Source organism: Plecotus auritus (assembly GCF_963455305.1).
Source record: "Plecotus auritus genome assembly, chromosome: 10".
In the NCBI taxonomy this organism is placed as follows: domain Eukaryota; kingdom Metazoa; phylum Chordata; class Mammalia; order Chiroptera; family Vespertilionidae; genus Plecotus; species Plecotus auritus.
Window position 1 is genome coordinate 44,064,083 of NC_137785.1, and position 22,387 is coordinate 44,086,469.

Sequence of the window (22,387 nt, forward strand, 5' to 3'; positions counted from 1 at the left end):
TATGTCTGTCATGCCAGTATCGTAGTCTTTTTGTTTATATGTTTATTTTTGGACAGAAGCTATCTTTCATTGGGTGGCACGGGTTTGTTTGTTTTTGTCATACAGTCTTGATAAGAACCTCATATTTTAAGGAGATACACTTTGGAGTTTATATTTAAAATTTAGAATTATGTTTTCATTCCTTTGAATTCATTTAAGGAAAAATAAAGTTTTCTAAGATGATTACAATGATAAATATCATGAAACAAAGTGACATTAAAACCCCAATATGTGTGCCAAAACCGGTTTTGCTCAGTGGATAGAGCGTCGGCCTGCGGACTGAAGGGTCCCGGGTTCGATTCCGGTCAAGGGCATGTACCTTGGTTGCGGGCACATCTCCAGTAGGAGGTGTGCAGAGGCAGCTGATCGATGTTTCTCTCTCATCGATGTTTCTAACTCTCTATCCCTCTCCCTTCCTCTCTGTAAAATATCAATAAAATATATTTTAAAAAAAAACCCCCCAATATGTGAACCCAAATCAGAATAACTGATTTAGCCCTAGCCGTTTTACTCCGTGGATAGAGCGTTGGCCTGCAAACTGAAGGGTTCCCGGTTCAATTCAGGTTATGGGCACATGCCCAGGTTTCAGGCTCAATCCCCAGTGTGGGGTGAGCAGGAGGCTGCCAATCAATGAATTTTATCTCATCATTGATGTTTCTCTCTCTCTCTCTCCCATCCTCTCTGAAATCAATAAAAAAATATTTTTAAAAAAGAATAATTGATTTAATGTGTCTTTCTTTTCATTTGTTGAGAAACTCAATATACACAAATTGAAGGGAAAACCAGGAGGCAAATTATTGTGGAAATATGGATATATGGAAAATATATGCTGTCAATCAAGTCTCAAGATCTGGGTTCAAGATTAGATCCTGGAATTTATACTGTTGACCTTGGTGACTTTACAGCTCTCAGCTCCACTTTCCTCCTATAATAACTAAAAATCATTTCTGATCTACATCTGCTTCATAGGGATGTGTGAGCCTCAAATTAAGGTGATGTTTGTAAGTACCATGTAAACAGCAAAATGGCAGAGATAGTTAATATTTGTGTATGGCCCTAATTAGTAATGTTATCTGAAGAATCATTCCATAGCTACTGTAAAAAATGCTCTTGATTTTTTTTTTTTTAGGTCTTAGGAAGATAGATGTCTAGAGCGGTTCCTATTACGTTTTATATTCTTTAGCCTAAAAGCTCTCTGAGACTTTCCCCTTTCTAAATGTTAGTACTTAAAAAAAAAAAAAAAAGGCAAATTACTCTTTGCCCATCATCTTTCCCTTCTCTCTTACACAATGTGTAATACTTTCTTCTATTTCAGGAGTCAGCAAATGCTTTCTGTAAAGTGCCAGACAGTAAATATTTTAAGACTTTGTGGGCAACATAGGGTTTTGTCACATATCCCATCCCACCCTCCCTTTTCTTTTGCAACCCTTTAACATGTAAAAATCATGCTTAGTTGGAGGGGCTGTACAAAAACAGGCCTGATTTTGTCTGCAGACCTGTTATGGACTCTTATTTTTCTGGGTTCACGCAGGTTTTAGTTAGTTTCAGCCACTAGTTATAATAATGTTCACAAAAAAGTGTCACTGGTTAGTTAAACAAAGGAATGTTGTGTGTTAACTTCTTACTCTAAAGCAAAACAGGACTTTCAAGTGAAACAGTGTGAGTCAGTTTTTTGTTTGTTTTGTTTGTTTTGTTTTTTGGGGGCATATGTTTAGCATCTGAATAAAACTGGTCTGTTCAGCTGGGGACAGAGATACTGTTTTGAATTCACATTGATGTATTATAGAATCTAAATAATTAGAAAGGGCAGGACACAGGTGATGATTGCTGAATCCAAGCCACTGCTGAGCAGGAAGAAATTTTTCTAAATGAATCATGTCATTTCTAGCAAGACAGTGCTCAAAGACACTTTTCACTCATCTTTACTTTCATTGTTTGAACAAAGTGGCAGTAATGTCAAGGATTCCAAAAGTCATCTAAACACAATGTGCAACTGAGGGCATGGAAAAATAGGAACTCTCATACATTGGTGGTAGTGGTGTAAACTGATACTTCCTCTTTGAAGGGTGACTTGGCATTATCTCTTAACATTAAAAATATGCCTACCCTTTGACCCAGTACTTCTGCTTCTGGGAATTTACTCAATAAGTACAATCCATGCAGACAAATTATCTAGTCATTGCAGCATTGCTTTTAGAGGCAAAATATTGGAAATAACTTAAATACCACCAATACAGCAATTTGTAAGTTTGGAATAATATATACTCCAAAAAAGTAATAATGGCATGGAAAGTGTTACATAGGTCTCTCATTTTATTGTACCCTAAATTAGTAAAAACAATAAACATATTTATACTTTTAAAAACCAAAATGAAGGTATTGAATTCAGTCCCTTTTATTCTTTTAAATTAAATGAGGAATAGAATCAGAATATAGTTATTGTTGGGACATCGGCTTAGTCAAGTAGTTTCTGGGACTACTTGACCATATATATCTACATGGGAAATGATAGTTTTCTCCCAGAACTATCATTTCCCATGTAGATATATATAGCCTAGTATACGTACACATACATGTAAACACACATGTACACACACTTTGTTTTCTTAAGTATTTGGAAGTAAGTTGCAGACACCATGACCCGTCACTTCTACATAGTTCACGATGCATCTCAACTACATTATAACCATTACACCAATTGTCTCAAAAATACCTTTTAGTTTGAATCCATATCTAACAGGATCCATACACATTACATTTGGTTGCTATGTCTCTATGTCTCTAAATTCGAGCAGTTCGCCCTCACTTTTATTTTTTTAATGCCATTATCTTACTGCAGACGGCTTAATGTATATATGCATGCATTTATTGCACACCCTCCCCCCCCCACACACACATTTAAAAGGAACCAAATACCATGAATTTTCAGTTTCTGGAACCTGGTTTTGTTTAGAAATACTTTTAGTGTTATAAAGGCAATTATTTCTAAATTCATGTAAACCTCACACGGTAACGCATAGTTTCACTCCTATCACATGACCGCATCGCAATTTAGCGAACCACAATTTTGGTGTCGGTAGAGGCAGCCTCTACAGCAGGGAGCAGGATGCCTCCTTCCCGAAGCCTGGAGTCCAGCAAGCCCCTTCCAACGCTAAATCGAAAAAGAATAGTTTTTAAAGTTGAAAACAAAATAAACTAAATGAAAAAGTTTCCTCTGAATCCAGAGATAAGGTAAATTCCCCGAGTATGTGGTGCTAAGGAAATATACCACCGAAATAATACAGACGGTAGAGGTTCTGGTTGAAAGAGCATTCAGATCTGGTTTAAAAGCGGGGCAGGGGTATCAGTGCGTAAACGGAGAGGCGGTGGGCGCCCCGGGAGGGTGACGGGCCGGATAAACAGGTGAAGGGTCGAAATCGGCTCGGTTATTCCACTCGAATGAAGAACCGCCCTCAGAGTGAGAGGAGTGGAGCGAAAGAAGGGAGCAAACATCACGGAGTAACGCCGGTGGGTGAAGGGCGGGACTGAGCCGGTTTTTCCAGGGAGCGGAACCACCCGGAACAATGCGGGCCGCGAATCCCATGGCCAGCTCCGCGGCGCACGGGGCGAGACCTGCGAAACCCTCGGCGCGCCCCGCAGGTGACTCAGGTCCGTACTCAGGGGGCGTGACGGGACGCACCACACCGCAGCCTCCGCTGCGGGAAGTAGTCCCCGGCCGCGCCGGTTCCTAAGGGAGTCGGGCAGGGAGTCCCGATGTTCTCGGGCCGAGATCCCGGGAGCGCGGTCGCACAGCCAATCGCTGGGAGGGAGAGCGCGTCAGCTCGGCCCACGGATCCTTCCGCCGCGTTGGCTGTGCTGAGGCCGAGGGAGCCGCCATTTTGGATGCTGGACCTCGATTCCGGAGTCCGTCTCTGCAGTGTTCACGCTTGGTTTCGGTCCGGTGAGTCTGGCACCCTCTGCGCCAAGGGTCTTTGTTTTCCTCCTGGCACTGCGGCCGGGATTTAGAAGTCCCCAGCCCGGGGTTCAAAGGGCCTTGACGTGGCTGGTGAGGAGAAAGGAAAGGGTAGTGGATGTGGGGGTCAGGCCGGAGGTCAGGCCCGAGAGGCTGCGGCGCGGGGCCGGGGGCGTGACAGGGTCGCGAGCTGCTTGGATCTCCGGTCCGGGATACTTGAAGCCGCCAAACTTTCTAGTTGTCCCTTTCTGTCCCGAGGCGTCTCTCCCCTGGGGCGGAAACGCCGCGGCCTGGGCTCCGGTGCCCGTCGGTGAAAGGGCTCGGTCTGCGCTTTCAGGCACCGAAAGCGGCGTCCCTACCCCATGTCCTCTGGCTCGGAAAGACCTCGGGAAGGTTGTGTCTCCAGTGTACGCGAGGGTCTGTCCGCCTCGAGCCCGGCGGCCTCCTGGACTGGTTCTGGGCGGCCCGGAGTGGGGGCCCCTTTGGCTGGAGGAAATTGACTTTTTCTTTAGCTGAAGAAAGCAGCGGTCGCGGCCCCCGATCCCAGAGCCCTGCCCGGGTGATGAGAGACCTTGTGAGGAACCCGTGGCCCTGTCCTGGCCCCTCGCCTCTTTGTGTTTTTAGCGCTCCTCTTCCGGGTGCTAAACTCGACCAGCATAAACTTTCCCAGGGAACGGGAGAGAGAGCGTCTGTTTAATAATTAGGTAATAGGAAAGACACAGGAGAGCCATTTTCACTCTCTGTAGCAGTAAAATTAACATTAAGAGCTGGTCTTAACTCCTATTGGGAATTGTATTTTTTCTGTTACGCTTACGTATTTATTTTTAACTTAGTATTGCGAAAATTTAAAACAGACAGAAGTAAAGAGTATAATGAATTCCCTCATCCAGCTTCAACAACAACCAATGTTGGGCTGTTGCGGGAAAGCCCCAAAAGTCCACATTCAGGATTGATTCCGAAGAAATGACCCATAGGGGCGTATTCAAATTCCTAAGAGCTTTCATAGGAGAAACTTACTGCTTGGGCAGAGCAGCTGTTTGTTCCCAGTGGTGGCTGCTGGGGAAGAAATCCACACCCTCCCGGGACAGGGTTTCTTTTTTGTAGGGGTTTAATAGTAAAAGCAAATGGTGGGTAAGTCACATAGACCACCAGAAAGAACAGTGCATTTCTAAGTTAACAGATAATCTCAGGCAGTTTTCCCCACTCTGTACATTCATTAGCCTTATTCCTGGGTCCTGACATTTGGGCGGCATTCTGGCTTTCTGGGGAGTCAGCCAAGCCTGAGGCTGCAGAGAGGTAAATAATCACCGAAGGTTAAACCATGAGTCCAACATTTCCCAGACACTAGAGCTCTATTTCATTTCTGAGTTAGTTCCCCTAAAAGGGCCAATCTTGTTTCATTTATAAATACTGTTAAGTATTTAATAAACTAACTAGTGGCCTGGTGCATGAAATTCGTGCACATTAAAAGGGGGTTAATTAGAGGAAATAATTTAATATTGCTGTTTGCCCTTTCTCTATAATAGAAGTGTCAGAGATGAAAGAAAATTAGTAAAATGTATATAAAAACCTTCCTCCTGTCAGAGTCTGGGGTGCACCATGGGACCCAGAGTCAAGTCCCCGCCCACCCACATGCGCCTCGCATGAGACCCAGACCTGGCCGGCCCCCACCCCGCATTGGGCTAGATTCAGACCTGGCCAGTCCCACCCTTGTCAAGCCCTGCCAGGCAGGGGGCGTAGCCTCAGGTCCCCTGGCCTGGCGCCAGGATGGGGGGCATGGCCTGAGGTCCCCCAGCCCAGACCGGGGCGGGGGATGTGCCTTGAGGTCCCCCATCAGGCCCCGCTGGGTGGGGGTCATGGCCTGAGGTCCCCCATCAAGCCCCGCCAGGCGGGGGGGTGCAGCCTCAGGTCCCCCGGCCCAGCACCGGGAGGGGGGGGCGCAGCCTCAGGTCTGCCATCAAGCCCTGCTGAGCTGGGGGCTCGGCCTGAGTTCCCCCAACCCAGCACTGGGGGTGCACCTTGAGGTCCCCTGTCAAGCCCCGCTGGGTGGGGGGGCGCAGCCTCAGGTCACCTGGCCCGGTGCTGGGGCGGGGGGCGCGGCCTGAGGTCCCCCATCAAGCCCCGCCAGGCGCAGGGTGTGGTCTGAGGTCCCCCGGCCTGGTGCTGGGGTGAGGGGTGCGGCCTGAAGTCCCCTGTCAAGCCCCACCTGGTGGGGGGGGTGCGGCCTGAGTTCCCCTGACCCAGCACTGGGGGTGCACCTTGAGGTCCCATGTCAAGCCCCACTGGGTGGGGGGTGCGGTCTGAGGTCCCCCAGCCTGGTGCCAGGGTGGGGGGCGTGGCCTGAAGTCCCCTGTCAAGCCCCACCTGGTGGGGGGCACAGCCTGAGGTCCCCCGGCCTGGCGCTGGGGCGGGGGGAGCAGCCTGAGGTCCCCTAGCCCAGCACCAGGACGGGAAGCGCACCTTGAGGTCCCCAGTCAAGCCCCGCTGGACGGGGGGCATGGCCTCAGGTCCCCTTGTCTGGCACTGGGTGGGGGATGCTGCCTGAGGTCCCCTGTCAAACCCCACGGGGTCTGGGGAGGGCGTAGCCTCAGGTCCCTGCTGATTGCCCGTTAAGGCTCCTTATGGGAACTTGGCCTCAGTTGTGGGTGCAGACATCTTTGTGACGGAGTGATGGTCAGTTAGCATATTCTCTCTTTATTAGATAGGAGGATAAAAGTGTTTTGAAGCATCAATGTTAGTATTACATTTTAAAGGCACCTGGTTTAAGCCCTCTCTTTTTTAAAGTTGTGTTACTGATTTGCCCAAGTTATTTGTTTTAATTCCTGTCTTCCTGTGGCTCTGCCTTCTAAATGATCAGGAACTCCAGAATCCCCAACTCTAGTCTACTTAATTTAAGCTCTCATTCTTTTAAAATCACTCTCAATTACATGTAGCCTATTCTGATTTAAAAATGAAACTGGAAAACAGTATAGTCTAATAAAAAATTAAAATACAGGAAAAGTAGTAAGCACATGAAAACTAATTTCAGCATTTTATGACAAACATCAAAAGGTTGAGGAATTAATTAAAAATGATTACGCAGTGGAATATAGGCAGTCATCAATAGGTTTTAAAGACTGTAACAGATGTCATATTAAGTGGTAAAAGGATTCGGTGATGCTCAGAGCCCATGATTACAACTTTGTAAAAACTAGATCATGTAAGTTAGTGGAATTTTTAAAAAGTTATTTTAAATTAAACTTCCTACTAATTAACATAATAAATGAGTGACAGCTTTGTACTAAGTACTGTGGTAGGCAGTGTGGGAATAACAATGAAACCTATAGTGATTGTTTATAGGCTATACAGGAACACTGATTGTATACAGTTGAAGTCCTCCAGTGTGGTTGAAAAAGTTAAAGTAGGGGGAAGGATGCAAAGCATACCTACAACATTTTATTTAGCCTAAAACACATAAAAGTGCATTTATCAGCTAATCTTTAGATGATGAGCAAGACCTTTCCTTTGAATATGGGTCTGTTGATTGAATAGAAATGAAATAGTGCTTGTGTACATATAACACTTCCTATGTACCAGGCACTGTTCTAAATTCTTTTTTAAAAAAAAATATATTTTATTGATATTTTACAGAGAGGAAGGGAGAGGGACAGAGAGTTAGAAACATCGATGAGAGAGAAACATCAGTCAGCTGCCTCCTGCACACCTCCTACTGGGGATGTGCCCTCAACCAAGGTACGTGCCCTTGACCGGAATCGAACCTGGGACCCTTCAGTCCGCAGGCCGATGCTCTATCCACTGAGCCAAACTGGTTTCCGCTGTTCTAAATTCTTTACAAATTTTCTTTAAATTTTCATACCAGCTTTATGAGTTATGAAGTTCATATAATATTGATGCTATTTAAAAAAATGTTTGACAGAATTTCCCTAAATGTTTAATAGAGAAGCTACGGGGGTCTGGATTTTCTTGTTGAATTGTTCTTAATTTTAGGTTCAATTTTTGTAATGTATATGGGACAAGTTATATTTTTTATTTCTTTTTGTGAATTTTGGTAAATTGAGTTTCTAAGCGGTTTGTCATTTTTGTCTTTGTTGAATTATAGATATTAATTGGTAATAATGTCCCCTTTTAATGCCTGTAGGATCTGTAGTGATATCCCTTTTTTACTTTGGATACTGATAATTTGTGGGTTTGTGGGGGTTTTTGTCAGATTTATCAAAAAATTCTTGATCTTTTCAAACATACAGCCTTTGGTTTCATTGATTTTTCTCTATTTTTACTCTCTTCCATTTCATCAGTTTTTGCCTTGTTTTTTGTTGTTGTTAATCCTCACCCAAGGATATTTTTCCATTGATTTTTTTTCTGGAGAGAGTGGAAGGGACGGGTAGAGACAGAGAGAAGGAAACATGGATGTGAGAGAGACACATCAATTGGTTGCTTCCCACACATGCCCTGACCAGGGCCAGGGATCGAGCCTGCAACTGAGGTACAGGCCCTTGACTGGAATCAAACCTGGGACCCTTCAGTCAGTGGGCCGACACTATCCACTGAGCAAAACTGGCTGGGGCTTGCCTTGGTTTTATTTTGTTTGCATTAGGTTAATTTTGCTCTTTTTATGGTTCCTTATGGTGGACCTTAGGTTACTAATTTGAGACCTTCTTTTCTAATACAAACATTTAGTGTTATAAATTTCTCCCCAAGCACTGCTTTAGCTAGATTTCACAAATTTTGGTGTTTTATATATATAAATATACTTTTATTGATTTCAGAGAGGCAGGGAGATGAGAGAGATAGAAACCCAGGGGGATCAAGACGGAAACCCAGGAATGTGCTCTGAACCAGGAATTGAACTGATTCATAGGTCAATGCTTAACCAATGAGCAACACAGGCCTGGCAAATTTTGATGTTATATTTTAACTAGAGGCCCGGTGTGCTGGTGCACGATCAGGGCCGGGGAGGGACCGCGGGAGGGCTTCAGGGTGTGTCCAGCCCATCTCGCCCAGTCCCCAGCAGCAGGACCCCAGCAGCAAGCTAACCTATTGGTCAGAGTGTCTGCCCCCTGGTGGTCAGCGCTCATCATAGCTACCAGTCAAAAAGTCGAATAGTTGCTTAGGGTTTTATATATATACTAGAGGCCTGGTGCACGAAAATTCATGCACTCAGGGGGGTCCCTCAGCCTGGCCTGTGCCTTCTCGCAGTCTGGGAGCCCTTGGGATGTCCAACTGATGGCTTAGGCCCGCTCCCCAGGGGGAGCGGACCTAAGCCACAGACTGGCCTCCCTCTGTGGGAGGCGATTAGGCGGGTGATCAGGGGATGGTGCTGGCCCCCATCGCCCTGCCACTGGTTGCCGCCCCACCCCCACCTCATTGCTGTCCCCTCCCTCTGCCTGCTGGCACGCACCTTGGCTGGCCTGGTGCCACCTGCTTGCTGGCCCCGCCCCCTGCCAACCTCCACCATTGGGTTGATTTGCATATTATGCTTTTATTATATAGGATATTTTTCTTTCTTAAAAATATTTTTTTATTGATTTCAGAGAGGAAGGGAACGATAGATAGAAAAAGAGTCATTGGTTGGCTGCCTCCTGCATGCCCCACACTGGGGATCAAGCCCTCAACTCTGGCACTGGGATCAGAATGTGACCTCCTGATTCATAAGTGGACACTCAACCACTGAGTCATGCCAACCGGGCTTAATTTTTATTTTCTTGCAGTTCAAACCTTTAAAACAATTTTTCTGCTTGCAACTTCCCCATTGACCCATAGATTATTTGTGTTCTTTAATTTTCAGGTGTTTGGCAATTTTCTGTTACATTTCTTGTTAGTGATTTCTAGTTTAATTGTATTATGGTTAAAAAACATACTGTTACTTTAGTTCTATTTAATTTAAGGTTTGTTTTATACACAGGATATAGTCTGTATTTATGAATGCTCTGTGTGCATTGCTGTGTTGGGTGGAGTATTCTATAAATGTCAGATTCAGTCAGTTGGTGGTAGTGTTCGGTTCTTATTTAAGGTTTGTTTTATGACCCATGATATGGTCTATATCAGGGGTGGGCAAACTTTTTGACTCGAGGGCCACAATGGATTCTTAAACTGGACCGGAGGGCCGGAACAAAAGCATGGATGGAGTGTTTGTGTGAACTAATATAAATTCAAAGTAAAGGAGCGGAGGGGAGAGCAAGAGAACCCTCTGCTCTTTCGGCTCCGCGGGCCAGATAGAACAGCTGAACGGGCTGGATCCGGCCCACGGGCCGTAGTTTGCCCTCACGGCTGGTCTATATTCATGACTGTTTCATGTGCATTGATCTGTTGGGTAGAGTGTTCTATAAATGTCAGTGAGATATAATTAGTTGTTCGTAGTGTTCATTTCTACATCTTTGGTGATATTGATGCCTGCTAGTTTGATCAATTATGAGGGAGGTACTTTGAAGTCTTCAACTATAATTAGGGATTTGTTTATTTCTATCTGTCAGTTCTTCATGTATTTTGAAGTTGTGTCATGTATGTATATAACATTCACTATTAGGATTGTTACATTTTCTTAGTGAATTCACCCTTTTTTTTATTATACAGGGTGTCCCAAAAAATGTGTACACATTTTGAATAATTATTCCACTTGGTTAAATCTGAAAAGAAAGAAACATCAATTGAACTATCAAAAAATGTATGTGTATACATTTCTGGGGACAAAAAAATAAAATGTTCCTTTGTATTCCTGTTTTTTTCCTGGCTCTGAAGTCTACTTTGTCTAACATTAATATAGCCCCTCCAATTTTCTCTTTTATTGAGGTATAATCTATAATAATAAAAGCGTAATATGCTAATTAGACCAGATGTCCTTCCAGGTGAAGCCGGGGCTGTGAGGGAAGCCCGGGTTCCAGGTGCCAGAGGGAAGCTGGTGCCAGCAGCCGGGGGAAGGCAGGCCTACTCTTGTACGATTTTCATGCATTGGGCCTCTAGTTAACATATAACAACATATTAGTTTCAGGTATACAACATAATGGTTTGATATTTATATATATTGCAAAATGACCACCATAGTAAATGTAGTTAATTTCTGTCACCATACATAGTTACAAATTTTTTTTTTAAGACTTTCTCTCTTAGCAACTTTCAAATATACAATGTGGTATTAGCTATAGTCACTATACATTATATCCTCATTACTTATTTATTTTATAACTGGAAGCTTGTACCAAAATGGGTGGAGAGGGTCAAAAGATACAGACATTCAATTTTTTTTTCATTAGTGTTTGCTTGATATACCTTTTTTTAAAAAATACTTTTAACTTACCTATATTATTATATAGAAGTGAGTTTTTTGTTAACAGTATAGTTGCATCATTTGGGGGGGCCATTCTGACAATCTGTGTCTTTTAATTGTATTTACACCATTTCTATTTAGTTATTATTTTAAATATTTTAAAAAATTGATTTCAGAGAGGACGAGAGAGGCGAAGAGAGACACATCATTGATGAGAAAGAATCATTAATCCGTTGCCTTCTGCACACTCCCTACTGGGGATCGAGCCTGCAACCCAGGCGTGTGCTATGGAAATCGAACCATGACTTCCTGGTTCATGGTTTGAGGCTCAACCACTGAGACCGAACATAAAAATAATAATTATTTTTAAAAATATTTTTTATTGATTTCAGAGAGGAAGAGAGAGAGAGAGAAACATCAATGATGAGAGAGAATCATTGATTGGCTGCCTCCTACATGGCCCTCACTGGGGATTGAGCTCACAACCTGGGCATGTGCTCTTGACCAGAATTGAACCCGGAACCCTTCAGTCCACAGGCCGATGCTCTATCCACTGAGCCAAACCGGCTAGGGCATAATTATTATTTTTTTAATCCTCATTTGAGGACATGTTCATTGATTTTGTTGCTGTTGTTAGAGAGATTGGGAGCGGGGGGCAGGGGGGGAGTGAGAAAGAAACATATTGATGTAACATCGATCTGTTGCTCCCATACTTGCCTCGACTGGGGTAGTGATGGTATATTGCAGGTTCAAACCAGTCCTTTTGGTGTATGAGATGATGCTCCAACCAACTGAGCCACACCAGCCAGGGCTCTGTTTAATTATTTATATACCTAGAGGCCCAATGCACGAAATTTGTGCAAGAGTAGACCTTTCTTCCCCTGGCTGCTGGCACTGGCTTCCCTCTGGCACCTGGGACCTGGGCTTCCCTCTGGCCGCTGGCAGGCACCCGGGACCTGAGCTTCCCTCCAGCCCTGGCTTCATCTGGAAGGACATCTGGTCTAATTAGCATATTACCCTTTTGTTATTATAGATTACTAGTGTACTTGAACGTAGGCCTATCATTTTATTGTCTTGTTTGAACCTTTTTTCATTTCTGTTTCTGCTTCCCTGCCATTTTTGGGTTATTTGAACACTTTAGAGTTCCAGTTTAAAATCGGTTGCATTTTTTAGTATATATATTTTAAAAAATATATATTTTATTGATTTTTTGCAGAGAGGAAGGGAGAAGGATAGAGAGTCAGAAACATTGGTGAGAGAGAAACATCAATCAGCTGCCTCCTGCACACCTCCTACTGGGGATGTGCAAGCAACCAAGGTACATGCCCTTTGCCAGGGCCGGCCTGACAGGTTGAACTGGGCTGAGGTAGGGAGGTGGGAATTGAGAAAAGAAAGAAAGACAGGAAAGAGGGATCGGGAGGACTACAGGTCATCGAGAGACTGCAGCAAGTTTATTAACTGCGTAATGCCTTTTATACACAAAACACTGAATAGGAGGTCTGTCAAGAGGAATGTATTCTTTGTTCCTCTTAATCTCTAAGGGAGAGATAGAGCAGAAGGACAAATTCTCAGTATAGCAAATCTCAGTAAATAGTTACAGACTTCTTGGTAAGCTATGAAAGGTTGCTCTCATTCTACTGATAACTGCCATCCAAACAAGCCTGGGAAAACTGTGTGGGTAGGGGACAGCCTTGCTAGTCCCTTCAGGTGCAAGGACCTTGTCAGCTTACACTTGGTCTCCAACAGATCCCCCTTCTTTGTTTTTTAAGCGAAGTTCATGTAGCCCTGTTTGCAGGGATCGGATGCTAGATCCGATGGTTCGGAAGCAGACTGGAAGCAAACAGACAATAGTTGATATCTGGATGGTGGACAAATGGTGGCAATGTAGGTCCGACCCTCTCTGGTTTGGTCCTGGGTAACCTACAGCGACGCACAGCTGCTGACTGCTAGCATGGCAAGGCGTTGTCAGCATCTTCTATCTCTGGACTGTTTCTCCTCTTGTCTTCGTGGTTGGAGCAGTCCTATCAATTCCTCTCTGTTTCAGGAATCCACATGGTCTTGGAGTAGTTTTCTGAAAATATATAAACATATTCTCGACCAAAAGTTAATAAAGGAATCTTTTCTATAAATTTTACTTGGGATCCTTTTTATTTTTGCCCAAACAATTTTCCTTTGGCCTGTTTTGACACCATGTATGTTTTTCATTGGTGTCTTGCTGTTAGCATTACAAATGAAAATTAATTTTTTAAAGTAAAAATTTTCTAGATGTAGTTCACTTACAGGATATTTTTCCTTACATGATATTCTTCCACTATCCCCCCCCCCTTTTTTTTTTTTATTAATGGAGGGTTTTTGTTACTTTAAATTCCGTCTTAAAATTTTGCTATTGAATTTTAAGAAATATTTTGCCCTCCTTAGAGGCTAAAACCTTTATAACATTTAAAATATAGTTATTAATTTTTATTTGATAAGGCTTTCTTTGTAATTTCAAGTATATTAGATCTGTTAAATTTAAAAAGATTTCCTTTAAGAAGAGAGAATAAATTTCTTTTATTACTCCGGGTCCTTGGAGCTTTCCAAGAATTATCTCTGTTAAAGCCTTGAAATTTTAACATGGAAAAAACTATCAAATATATATATACATGTCTATATATGATTTAAAGATTATAATACCTTTTATAATTATTTTAAGATATTAGATTTTAAACTAGTTTTTGTATAGAAAAATTTTGGTTGGGATCACAGAATTAATCCTCTTTTTTAATTAGACTAATAAGTAACTTATTTTAAATTCCTAATTATTTTTAGAGAAAACATAATATTTTATTTTCTTAATAATTTTTTTAAAATATATTTTATTGATTTTTTACAGACAGGAAGGTAGAGGGATAGAGAGTTAGAAACATCAGCTGCCTCCTGCACACCCCCCACTGGGGATGTGCCTGCAACCAAGGTACATGCCCTTGACCAGAATCGAACCCGGGACCCTTGAGTCCGCAGGCCGATGCTCTATCCACTGAGCCAAACCAGTTAGGGCAATAATTTTTTATACTTTAGATATTTAATTACTATAACTATATATTTCTCCTAATTTAATTTGCACTTTGAACTTTTAAAGTTGGCAAATTAAACAGTAGTTCCTAGATTAATAACACTTATTTTCTTAATCAATTAATAGCTTTAATTCTGTCCTCTAGGTTTTTTATGAGGAAATAAACTCAGATTATTAAACAAGTTTTTATCTTTTGATTAACAGGCCTAGCCTAGCCGCTTGACCTTTTAAAACGGCTATGATTTTTCTTTGCCTGGGGAAATTGAGAAGCAAGCCTGCAAGTATTCAAATGCAAAAATTGTCCTTAAAGAACGACTACTGGCAGGAACTGGTCTACCTGTCCTGCTGCAGGAAGGGCGTCCACCCTTCTTCCTCTATTTATAAAAGGCATAGCAGGCCCTCACCTGGGCTATTTAGATTTTTATAATTAATATATTATCTATATTTTAACAATTTATTTGAGATTCTAGAGTTAATTATAATTATTTTAAAGTATTTACTATGGATAGATTCTATAACAGAGACAAATTTACTTATTTTCTTGAAGGCCTTAAAAGTTAACTTTTTAACAAGGTTTATTAGCATTTTAAAAACTCTTTATTATGGAAATGCCAATCCTGCTGCTAGACAGGGGTGGGCAAACTTTTTGACTCGAGGGCCACAGTGGGTTCTTAAACTGGACCGAAAGGCCGGAACAAAAGCATGGATGGAGTGTTTGTGTGAACTAATATAAATTCAAAGTAAAGGAGTGGAGGGGAGAGCAAGAGAACCGGATAGAACAGCCGGATCCGGCCCGCGGGCCGTAGTTTGCCCACGGCTGTCTTAGACACTAGTTTTTTCCCAAAAGGCTGGTAATTTGAATAATTAGAGGGAGGTTATATTTTAAAATTTTAATTAAACTTATTGGGGTGACATGGGTTAATAGCATTATATAAGTTTCCAGTGTACAATTCTAAATTATATCATCTATATATTGAATTGTGTGCTCACCATCCAAAGTGTAGTCTTCTTCTGTCACCTTTACCCTCTTCAGCCTCCCTGCACCCCCTTCTCTGGTAACCACTATACTGTTGTCTATGAGTTTGTTTTGTATGTTTGTTTGTTGTTTTCTATCCCACATATGAGTGAAATCATACATTTTTTTTGTTCTTTTCCATCTGACTTATTTCACTGAGCATGATACTCTCAGGATCCATCCATGGAAGTATTTCATCCTTTTTATGGCTGAATTAGAGGCCCAGTGCACGAAATTTGTACACTTGGGGGGGTACCCCTAAGTCTGGCCTGTGCCCTCTCGCTCTGGAACCCCTCAGGGGATGTCCAATCGGGCCTAAGCTGGCAGTCAGATATCTCTCTTGCAGTCCGGGGCTCTCGCAGTCTGGGACCTCTTGCTCCTTACCTCCTGCCTGCAGCGGAGGCGGGAGAGGCTCCCGCCACCGCTGCTGCACTGGCCAGCCGTGAGCCCGGCTTCTGGCTGAGCGATGCTCCCCCTGTGGGAGCGCACTGACCACCCTGGGGTCAGTGTGCGTCATAGCAACTGGTTGTTCTGCTGTTCGGTCTATTTGCATATTAGGGTTTTATTACATAGGGTAGGATAATATTCCATAGTTATATGTACCACCACATCATCTTCATCCAATTATCCATCAAAAGACACTTAGGCCAAAACCGGTTTGGCTCAGTGGATAGAGCGTTGGCCTGCGGACTGAAGGGTCCCAGGTTCGATTCCGGTCAAGGGCATGTAACTTGGTTGCGGGCACATCCCCGGTGGGAGGTGTGCAGGAGGCAGCTGATCGATGTTTCTCTCTCATCGATGTTTCTGACTATCTATCACTCTTCCTTCCTCTCTGTAAAAAATCAATAAAATATATTTAAAAAAAAAAAAAAAGACACTTAGGTTGTTTCTGTCTTGGCTACTGTGAATAATGCTGCAGTGAACATAGGATACATATATACCTATATATGAATAAATGTTTTCAATTATTTTTTTTTTCTTGGTAGATACACAGAACAGGAATTGCTGGGCCATGTGGTAGCTTTTTTTTTTTTTTTAAAATATATTTTATTGATATTTTACAGAGAGGAAGGGAGAGGGACAGAGAGCTAGAAACATCGATCAGCTGCCTCCTGCACACCCCCCACTGGGGATGTGCCCGCAACCACAGTACATGCCCTTGACCGGAATCGAACCCGGGACCCCTGAGTCCGCAGGCCGACGCTCTATCCACTGAGCCAAACCGGTTTCGGCGCCATGTGGTAGCTTTATCTTTAAATTTTTGAGGAACCTCTATACCATTTTCCATAGTAGCTGCACCAGTTGACATTCCCACCAGCAGTGTATGAGGGTTCTTTTTATCCACATCTTCTCCAACACTTGTTATTTCTTGTCTTACTTATTATAGCCATCCTAACAGATGTGAGGTGGTGTCTCATTGTGGTTTTGATTTGCATTTCCCTTAGAGCTAGTGAAGTTTAACATCTTTTCATATATCTGTTGACCATTGGTATGTCTTGGGAAAAGCATCTGATCAGATTCTCTGCCCATTTTTTTTTTTTTTTTTTTTTTATTGATATTTCACAGAGAGGAAGGGAGAGGGATAGAGAGCTAGAAACATCGATGAGAGAGAAACATCGATCAGCTGCCTCCTGCACAACCCCCACTGGGGATGTGCCCGCAACCAAGGTACATGCCCTTGACCGGAATCGAACCCGGGACCCTTCAGTCCGCAGGCCGATGCTCTATCCACTGAGCCAAACCGGTTTCGGCTCTGCCCATTTTTTAATAGGATTGTTTGTGTTCTTGCTGAGTTGTAGAGTTCTTTATACATTTTGTTTTATTTATTTATTTATTTGTTTGTTTGTTTGTTTATTTATTTATTTCTCACCTGAGGAGTGAGGATATTTTTTTCATTGATTTTTAGAGAGTGTGGAAGGGAGGGAGGGTGAAGGGAAGAGGGGGGAGGGGAAGAGAAACATCAATGTGTGATAGAGACTGCTATTGTTTGTCCCCTCCCACCCCCCCACTTGAGTCCTGACCGAAAAGGGAACCTACAACCGAGGTAAGTGCTTTTGGCTGGGAATCGAACCTGCGACCCTTCGGACCGATGATGCTCTCTATTCACTGAGCCAAACCGGCCAGGGTAGGAGTTCTTTATATATTTGGCTATTAGCCCCATTTTGGAGGTATTGTTTACAGATATCTTCTGCCATTTGGTTGGTTGCCTTTTTGTTTTGTTCATGGTTTCTTTTGCTTTACAGAGCTTTTTAGTTTGATGTAGTCCCATTCATTTATTTTTGCTTTTGCCTCCCTTGCCTTTGGGGTCAGGTTCACAAAAGCCTCTCTGACACCAAGGTCCGTAGATTTAGTACCTATGTTTTCTTCTAGGGATTTTATTGTTTTAGGTCTTTTATTTAAGTCTTTAATCCCTTTTGAGTGGTGTCAAATAGCAGTCTACTTTCGTTCTTTTGCATGTGGCTTTCCAGTTTTTCCAACACCATTTATTGAAGAGGCTTTCCTTTCTCCATTGTATGTTTTTGGCTCATTTGTTGAAAATTGGTTGCCCTTATATATGTGGGCTAATTTCTGGGCTCCCAGTTATTTTCTATTGGTCTGTGTGTCTGTTTCGCTGCCAGTATCATACTGCTTTGATTATTGTAGCTTTGTAGTATAATTTGAAGCCAGGAAGTGTGATAACTGGCATTGTTCTTTTTTTCTCAGGATTGCTTTGGCTATTTGGGCTCTTTTGTGGTTCCATACAAAGTTGATGAATTTTTTTTCTATTTCTTTGAAAAATGCCTTTGGGATGGCATTAAATCTGTATATTGCATTAGGTAATAATAGCCATTTTAACTATGTTGATTCTTCCAATCCATGAACAAGGAATGTCTTTCCGTTTCTTTGGGTCTTTCAACAGTGTCTTGTATTTTTCAGTGTATAGATCCTTCTCTCTTTTTTTTTTTTGTTTTTTTTTAAAATATATTTTATTTATATTTTACAGAGAGGAAGGGAGAGGGATAGAGAGCTAGAAACATCGATGAGAGAGAAACATCGATCAGCTGCCTCCTGCACACTCCCCACTGGGGATGTGCCCGCAACCAAGGTACATGCCCTTGACCGGAATCGAACCCGGGACCCTTCAGTCCGCAGGCCGACGCTCTATCCACTGAGCCAAACCGGTTTCAGCGATCCTTCTCTTTTTTGATGTAGTCCCATTCATTTATTAAGTTTATTTCTAGTTATTTTATCCTTTTGTTGCAATTGGAAATGGAATTGTTTTCTTCATTTCTTTTTCCTATTATTGAAGCCTGATCTCAACATTTCATTGTTTGTACATTGATTTTGGTATCCAGCAACTTAGCTTTGTTTGTTTGTTGTTTCTGGTAGTCTTGGTGTTTTATATATTGTATCATGTCATCTGCAAAAAGTGACAATTTTACTTATTTATTCCAATTTGAATGCTTTTTATTTCTTCCTCTTGCCCAATTGCTCTGACTAGGACTTCTGTACTGTGTTGAACAACAGTGGTGAGAGTATCCTTTTCTTGTTCCTGATCTTAGAGGCAAAGCTTTCAGTTTTAAGGTGAGATTTTTGGGAGAATTAGGAGGCCTTCCTGCTTGTCTTTTTATCACCCCTGTCCTACACCAATACATAGGTACTCATTTCATCCATCAGAAAGTTCTTTCAGCTCTGTTTTCAAAATAGCTTTAAATCTGATCACTTCTTCCACCACCACTGCTAACTACCCGTTTAAGCTGCTTCCATCTGTTGTCTGGAATATAGTAATATCCTCTCCTTTGTGGTCTTGCTTCCATTAATACCCTCTCCCAATGAGTTCTCCACACAACAGCCAAAAAGATCTTTAAAAAATGTGAATCAGATCATGTCATTTGCCTGTATTAGAAAACTACTCTAGTTTATAGTGTCAAATAATCTATTCTCTAACTGGTGTTAGTTTCTGAACTAATTTTAACTTGAAAATAGTCATTGTGTTATTTTTTTCCAGGAGGAATAGCACAATATGCTGGGCTCTGGATTTAAAGCTGAGCGTTTACGAGTCAATTTGAGATTAGTCATAAACCGTCTTAAACTATTGGAGAAAAAAAAAAGTGAGTAATGCATGATTGCCTTATATTTTTCTCTTCCAAAATACATCACTGGGTCCTACCATCCCAATATTGGCTCTTTCAGGCTAAGTACTATGAACTTTTAGGGATCTTATATCCTTTAAATTTAGGTACATCTGGTTAGATTGAATCTCTTTGTTGCAGGGAAAGGACATACTTTGTTGCTATGGAATAGGTAACATGACTCCTGAAATTTCTGGGTACCCAAACAATATTCTCACCTAGACAAAGTAGCAAATTCTAGACTAGATTTGCTAAGGGAGTGAGCTAGGACATAGTAGAAACATCCACTTGTCTCTGTTGGGGTGGAGGTCCGCCTGCAGGCCAAGGCCCCGTGCACTACTGCTGTGTGACTAGAGTGGGATTTGTGCCTTAGCGGAACTGGCCCAGAAAGCAAGGAAAGAGATTGCTGACTATCTGGCTGCTGGGAAAGATGAACGAGCTCGAATCCGAGTGGAGCACATTATACGGGAAGACTACCTTGTGGAGGCCATGGAGATCTTGGAGTTGTATTGTGACCTGCTGCTGGCCCGGTTTGGCCTCATTCAATCTATGAAGTAAGCTCTTTTGGTCTTTTTTTTTTTTCCTTTATTGATGTATAATTGATATAGAAAAACTGCACATAATTTACAGTTTGATTAATTCAGACACATGCATATATCTGTATACAAATACCACAATCAAGGCAATAAACATCACCTTCAAAAGTTTCCTTGTATCCCCCCACCCCTCCCTTTCTTTTTTTGGTAAGAACACAACATGAGCTGTACCCTCTTAACAAAAATTTTAAGCACACAATACAGTATTGTTAATTATAGGCATAGTTGTTGTTCAACAGATTTCTAGAACTTACTCATTTTGTATAACCTTAATGAATAAGATATTCTGATCAAAGACCTAAATATAATCACCTCTGGAATTTGAGAAAGAAATAATATTGGTGTTCTTATGTAGGGGTGAGCACTAAGTGACTGTTTCACATACCCAAGGACCTTTTTCCTATTATTGACGCCTGATCTCAACATAGAGACAACTGTTGAAATGGCTGAACCATTTCCTGACTTGGTGATCTTGGATGCATCATTTAGTTTTGAGTTTTCCCAGAAGTAAAATAGGATGATGAAAATGGGTAGAAGTTCAGCGTTATTGAAAAGTTAAAGAGATTTGTGAAATAACAAGAGGCTATGTCACTATATTTCATACAAATGTTAGGGTGGTTGGTTGGTTTTAAAGAATGTTAAATTTTATTAATTTTTTCCTTCATTAGGGAGCTAGATTCTGGTCTGGCTGAATCTGTGTCTACACTTATCTGGGCTGCTCCTCGACTCCAGTCAGAGGTGGCTGAGTTGAAAATAGTGAGTACAACCAGTTTCAGTGATGTCTGTAGTTTTTCATATTATTAGAAAAATTGGTTAACTTAAGTCATTTCTGCTCATTTGACCAAGTATTTTGTACCCTTCTCATGCTGCCTTTGACATGGACTTTATAAACGTGCTTCTTCTTCTATTTAAGGCCTTATCTCATAGAAGAGTGTTTTGCAAACTTGAATAATTTTTTTTTAAGGAGCAAAGTTTCATGCACCCTCAGTTTTGTCTTAAATTAGTTTTATTGTGTTATGTTAATTTCAGAAAGGCCTTTGAAAGTGAGAGGCAATAAGCTTTTATTTGAGATCAATAAAAATAGCTATTGGGCATTCACTGATTCAGGCAGAATCCATATAGTGTTTCGATTAAGAGACAAAGGCAATGGATATATATGAGAAGGGGAAGGAGAACACTAGAAGGAAGGCATTTCTGTTGGTGCAGATAACAATGCTGTTAATTCTAAATAATGTTTTTAATTCTCATTTCAGTAGTCCATCAGTCCAGTAGTCATAATAACTGCTTTCTTGTTATCTTGGCCAACAGCTCTTTGGGACACACTGTTGCCCTAGGCCCAGCCCAAAGGTTATTTTGCCCTGTTTTAATACAGCACAGATTTGAGGCATACACGTGCAAAGCAGTTTCCCTAGCATGGGAGCTCTGGTTCCATTTTAAAGTGGTGCCATTAACTTTTTATTTTTTTATTATTATTTTTTTTAATATATTTTATTGATTTTTTACAGAGAGGAAGGGAGAGAGATAGTCAGAAACATCATTGAGAGAGAAACATCAACCAGCTGCCTCCTGCACAGCCCCCACTGGGGATGTGCCCACAACCAAGGTACATGCCCTTGACCGGACTCGAACCCGGGACCCTTCAGTCCGCAGGCTGATGCTCTTTCCACTGAGCCAAACCAGCTGGGGCAATTTTTTATTTTTTGACAAATGTTATTTAAGTATATACAAATAGAAAAATTCTTACGCAACTGTAAACCAGTAAAGTTAAAACAACGTTAATTTTATTTTAGGTGTTTTGCTTCATTCATTCATTTCACAAATATTTATTGAGCAGATGTTACGTGCTAAGTGGACACTGAGGGTGTAATGGTGAGCTGAATAGGATATGAGCCCTACACTTGTAACTTTGAGTCTAGCAGACGAGACAGACGTTAACTAAAAAATGGCCTGCCACAACATGGATGTGGTACTGACTCAATTGAAAACAGTTCAATTAAGTTATTTTTCTCCTTATTTTCTTTCTACATCTTTGTGTACTTTATTTTCTCTAAGATTGTCTCAGTCTTATCTACCAACCCATCTTTTGAGATGTCCTTCTCTTCTGATTTTATTTTTTAAGAGCTCTTTTTAATTCTCTGAATATTTTTTATAGTCTGTTGTTTTTGTTTCATGGCTACAATGTCTTCTAACTCTCTGAGAATATTATAGTTTATTTTTTTTGTGAGTCCTCACCTGAGGATATTTTTTTCATTGCTTTTTCAGAGAGAGTGAGTGGGAGAGGGGGGGAGAGAGGAAACATCCATTGATGTGAGAGAGACACATTGACGGTTGCCTCTCGCATGTGAACCTGCAGCCCAGAT

General features: G+C 41.8%; 1 protein-coding gene across 2 annotated transcripts in view; it reads left to right on the forward strand.

Annotated features, from left to right (window-relative positions):
* The first annotated feature begins 3,440 nt into the window (after positions 1-3,440).
* The window catches only part of IST1 (IST1 factor associated with ESCRT-III), a 28,577-nt gene continuing 9,630 nt past the window's right edge, over positions 3,441-22,387 (forward strand). The window contains exons 1-5 of one of the 2 annotated variants that reach the window (XM_080645290.1): positions 3,899-3,979; positions 18,801-18,883; positions 19,308-19,410; positions 19,805-19,985; positions 20,696-20,783. In XM_080645290.1, the coding sequence (XP_080501416.1) occupies positions 19,323-19,410; positions 19,805-19,985; positions 20,696-20,783 (357 nt within the window). In that variant the 5' untranslated portion in view covers positions 3,899-3,979; positions 18,801-18,883; positions 19,308-19,322. Of the gene's footprint in view, positions 3,980-18,800; positions 18,884-19,307; positions 19,411-19,804; positions 19,986-20,695; positions 20,784-22,387 lie in introns of both variants that reach the window. The other variant, XM_080645289.1, reaches the window with a different exon arrangement.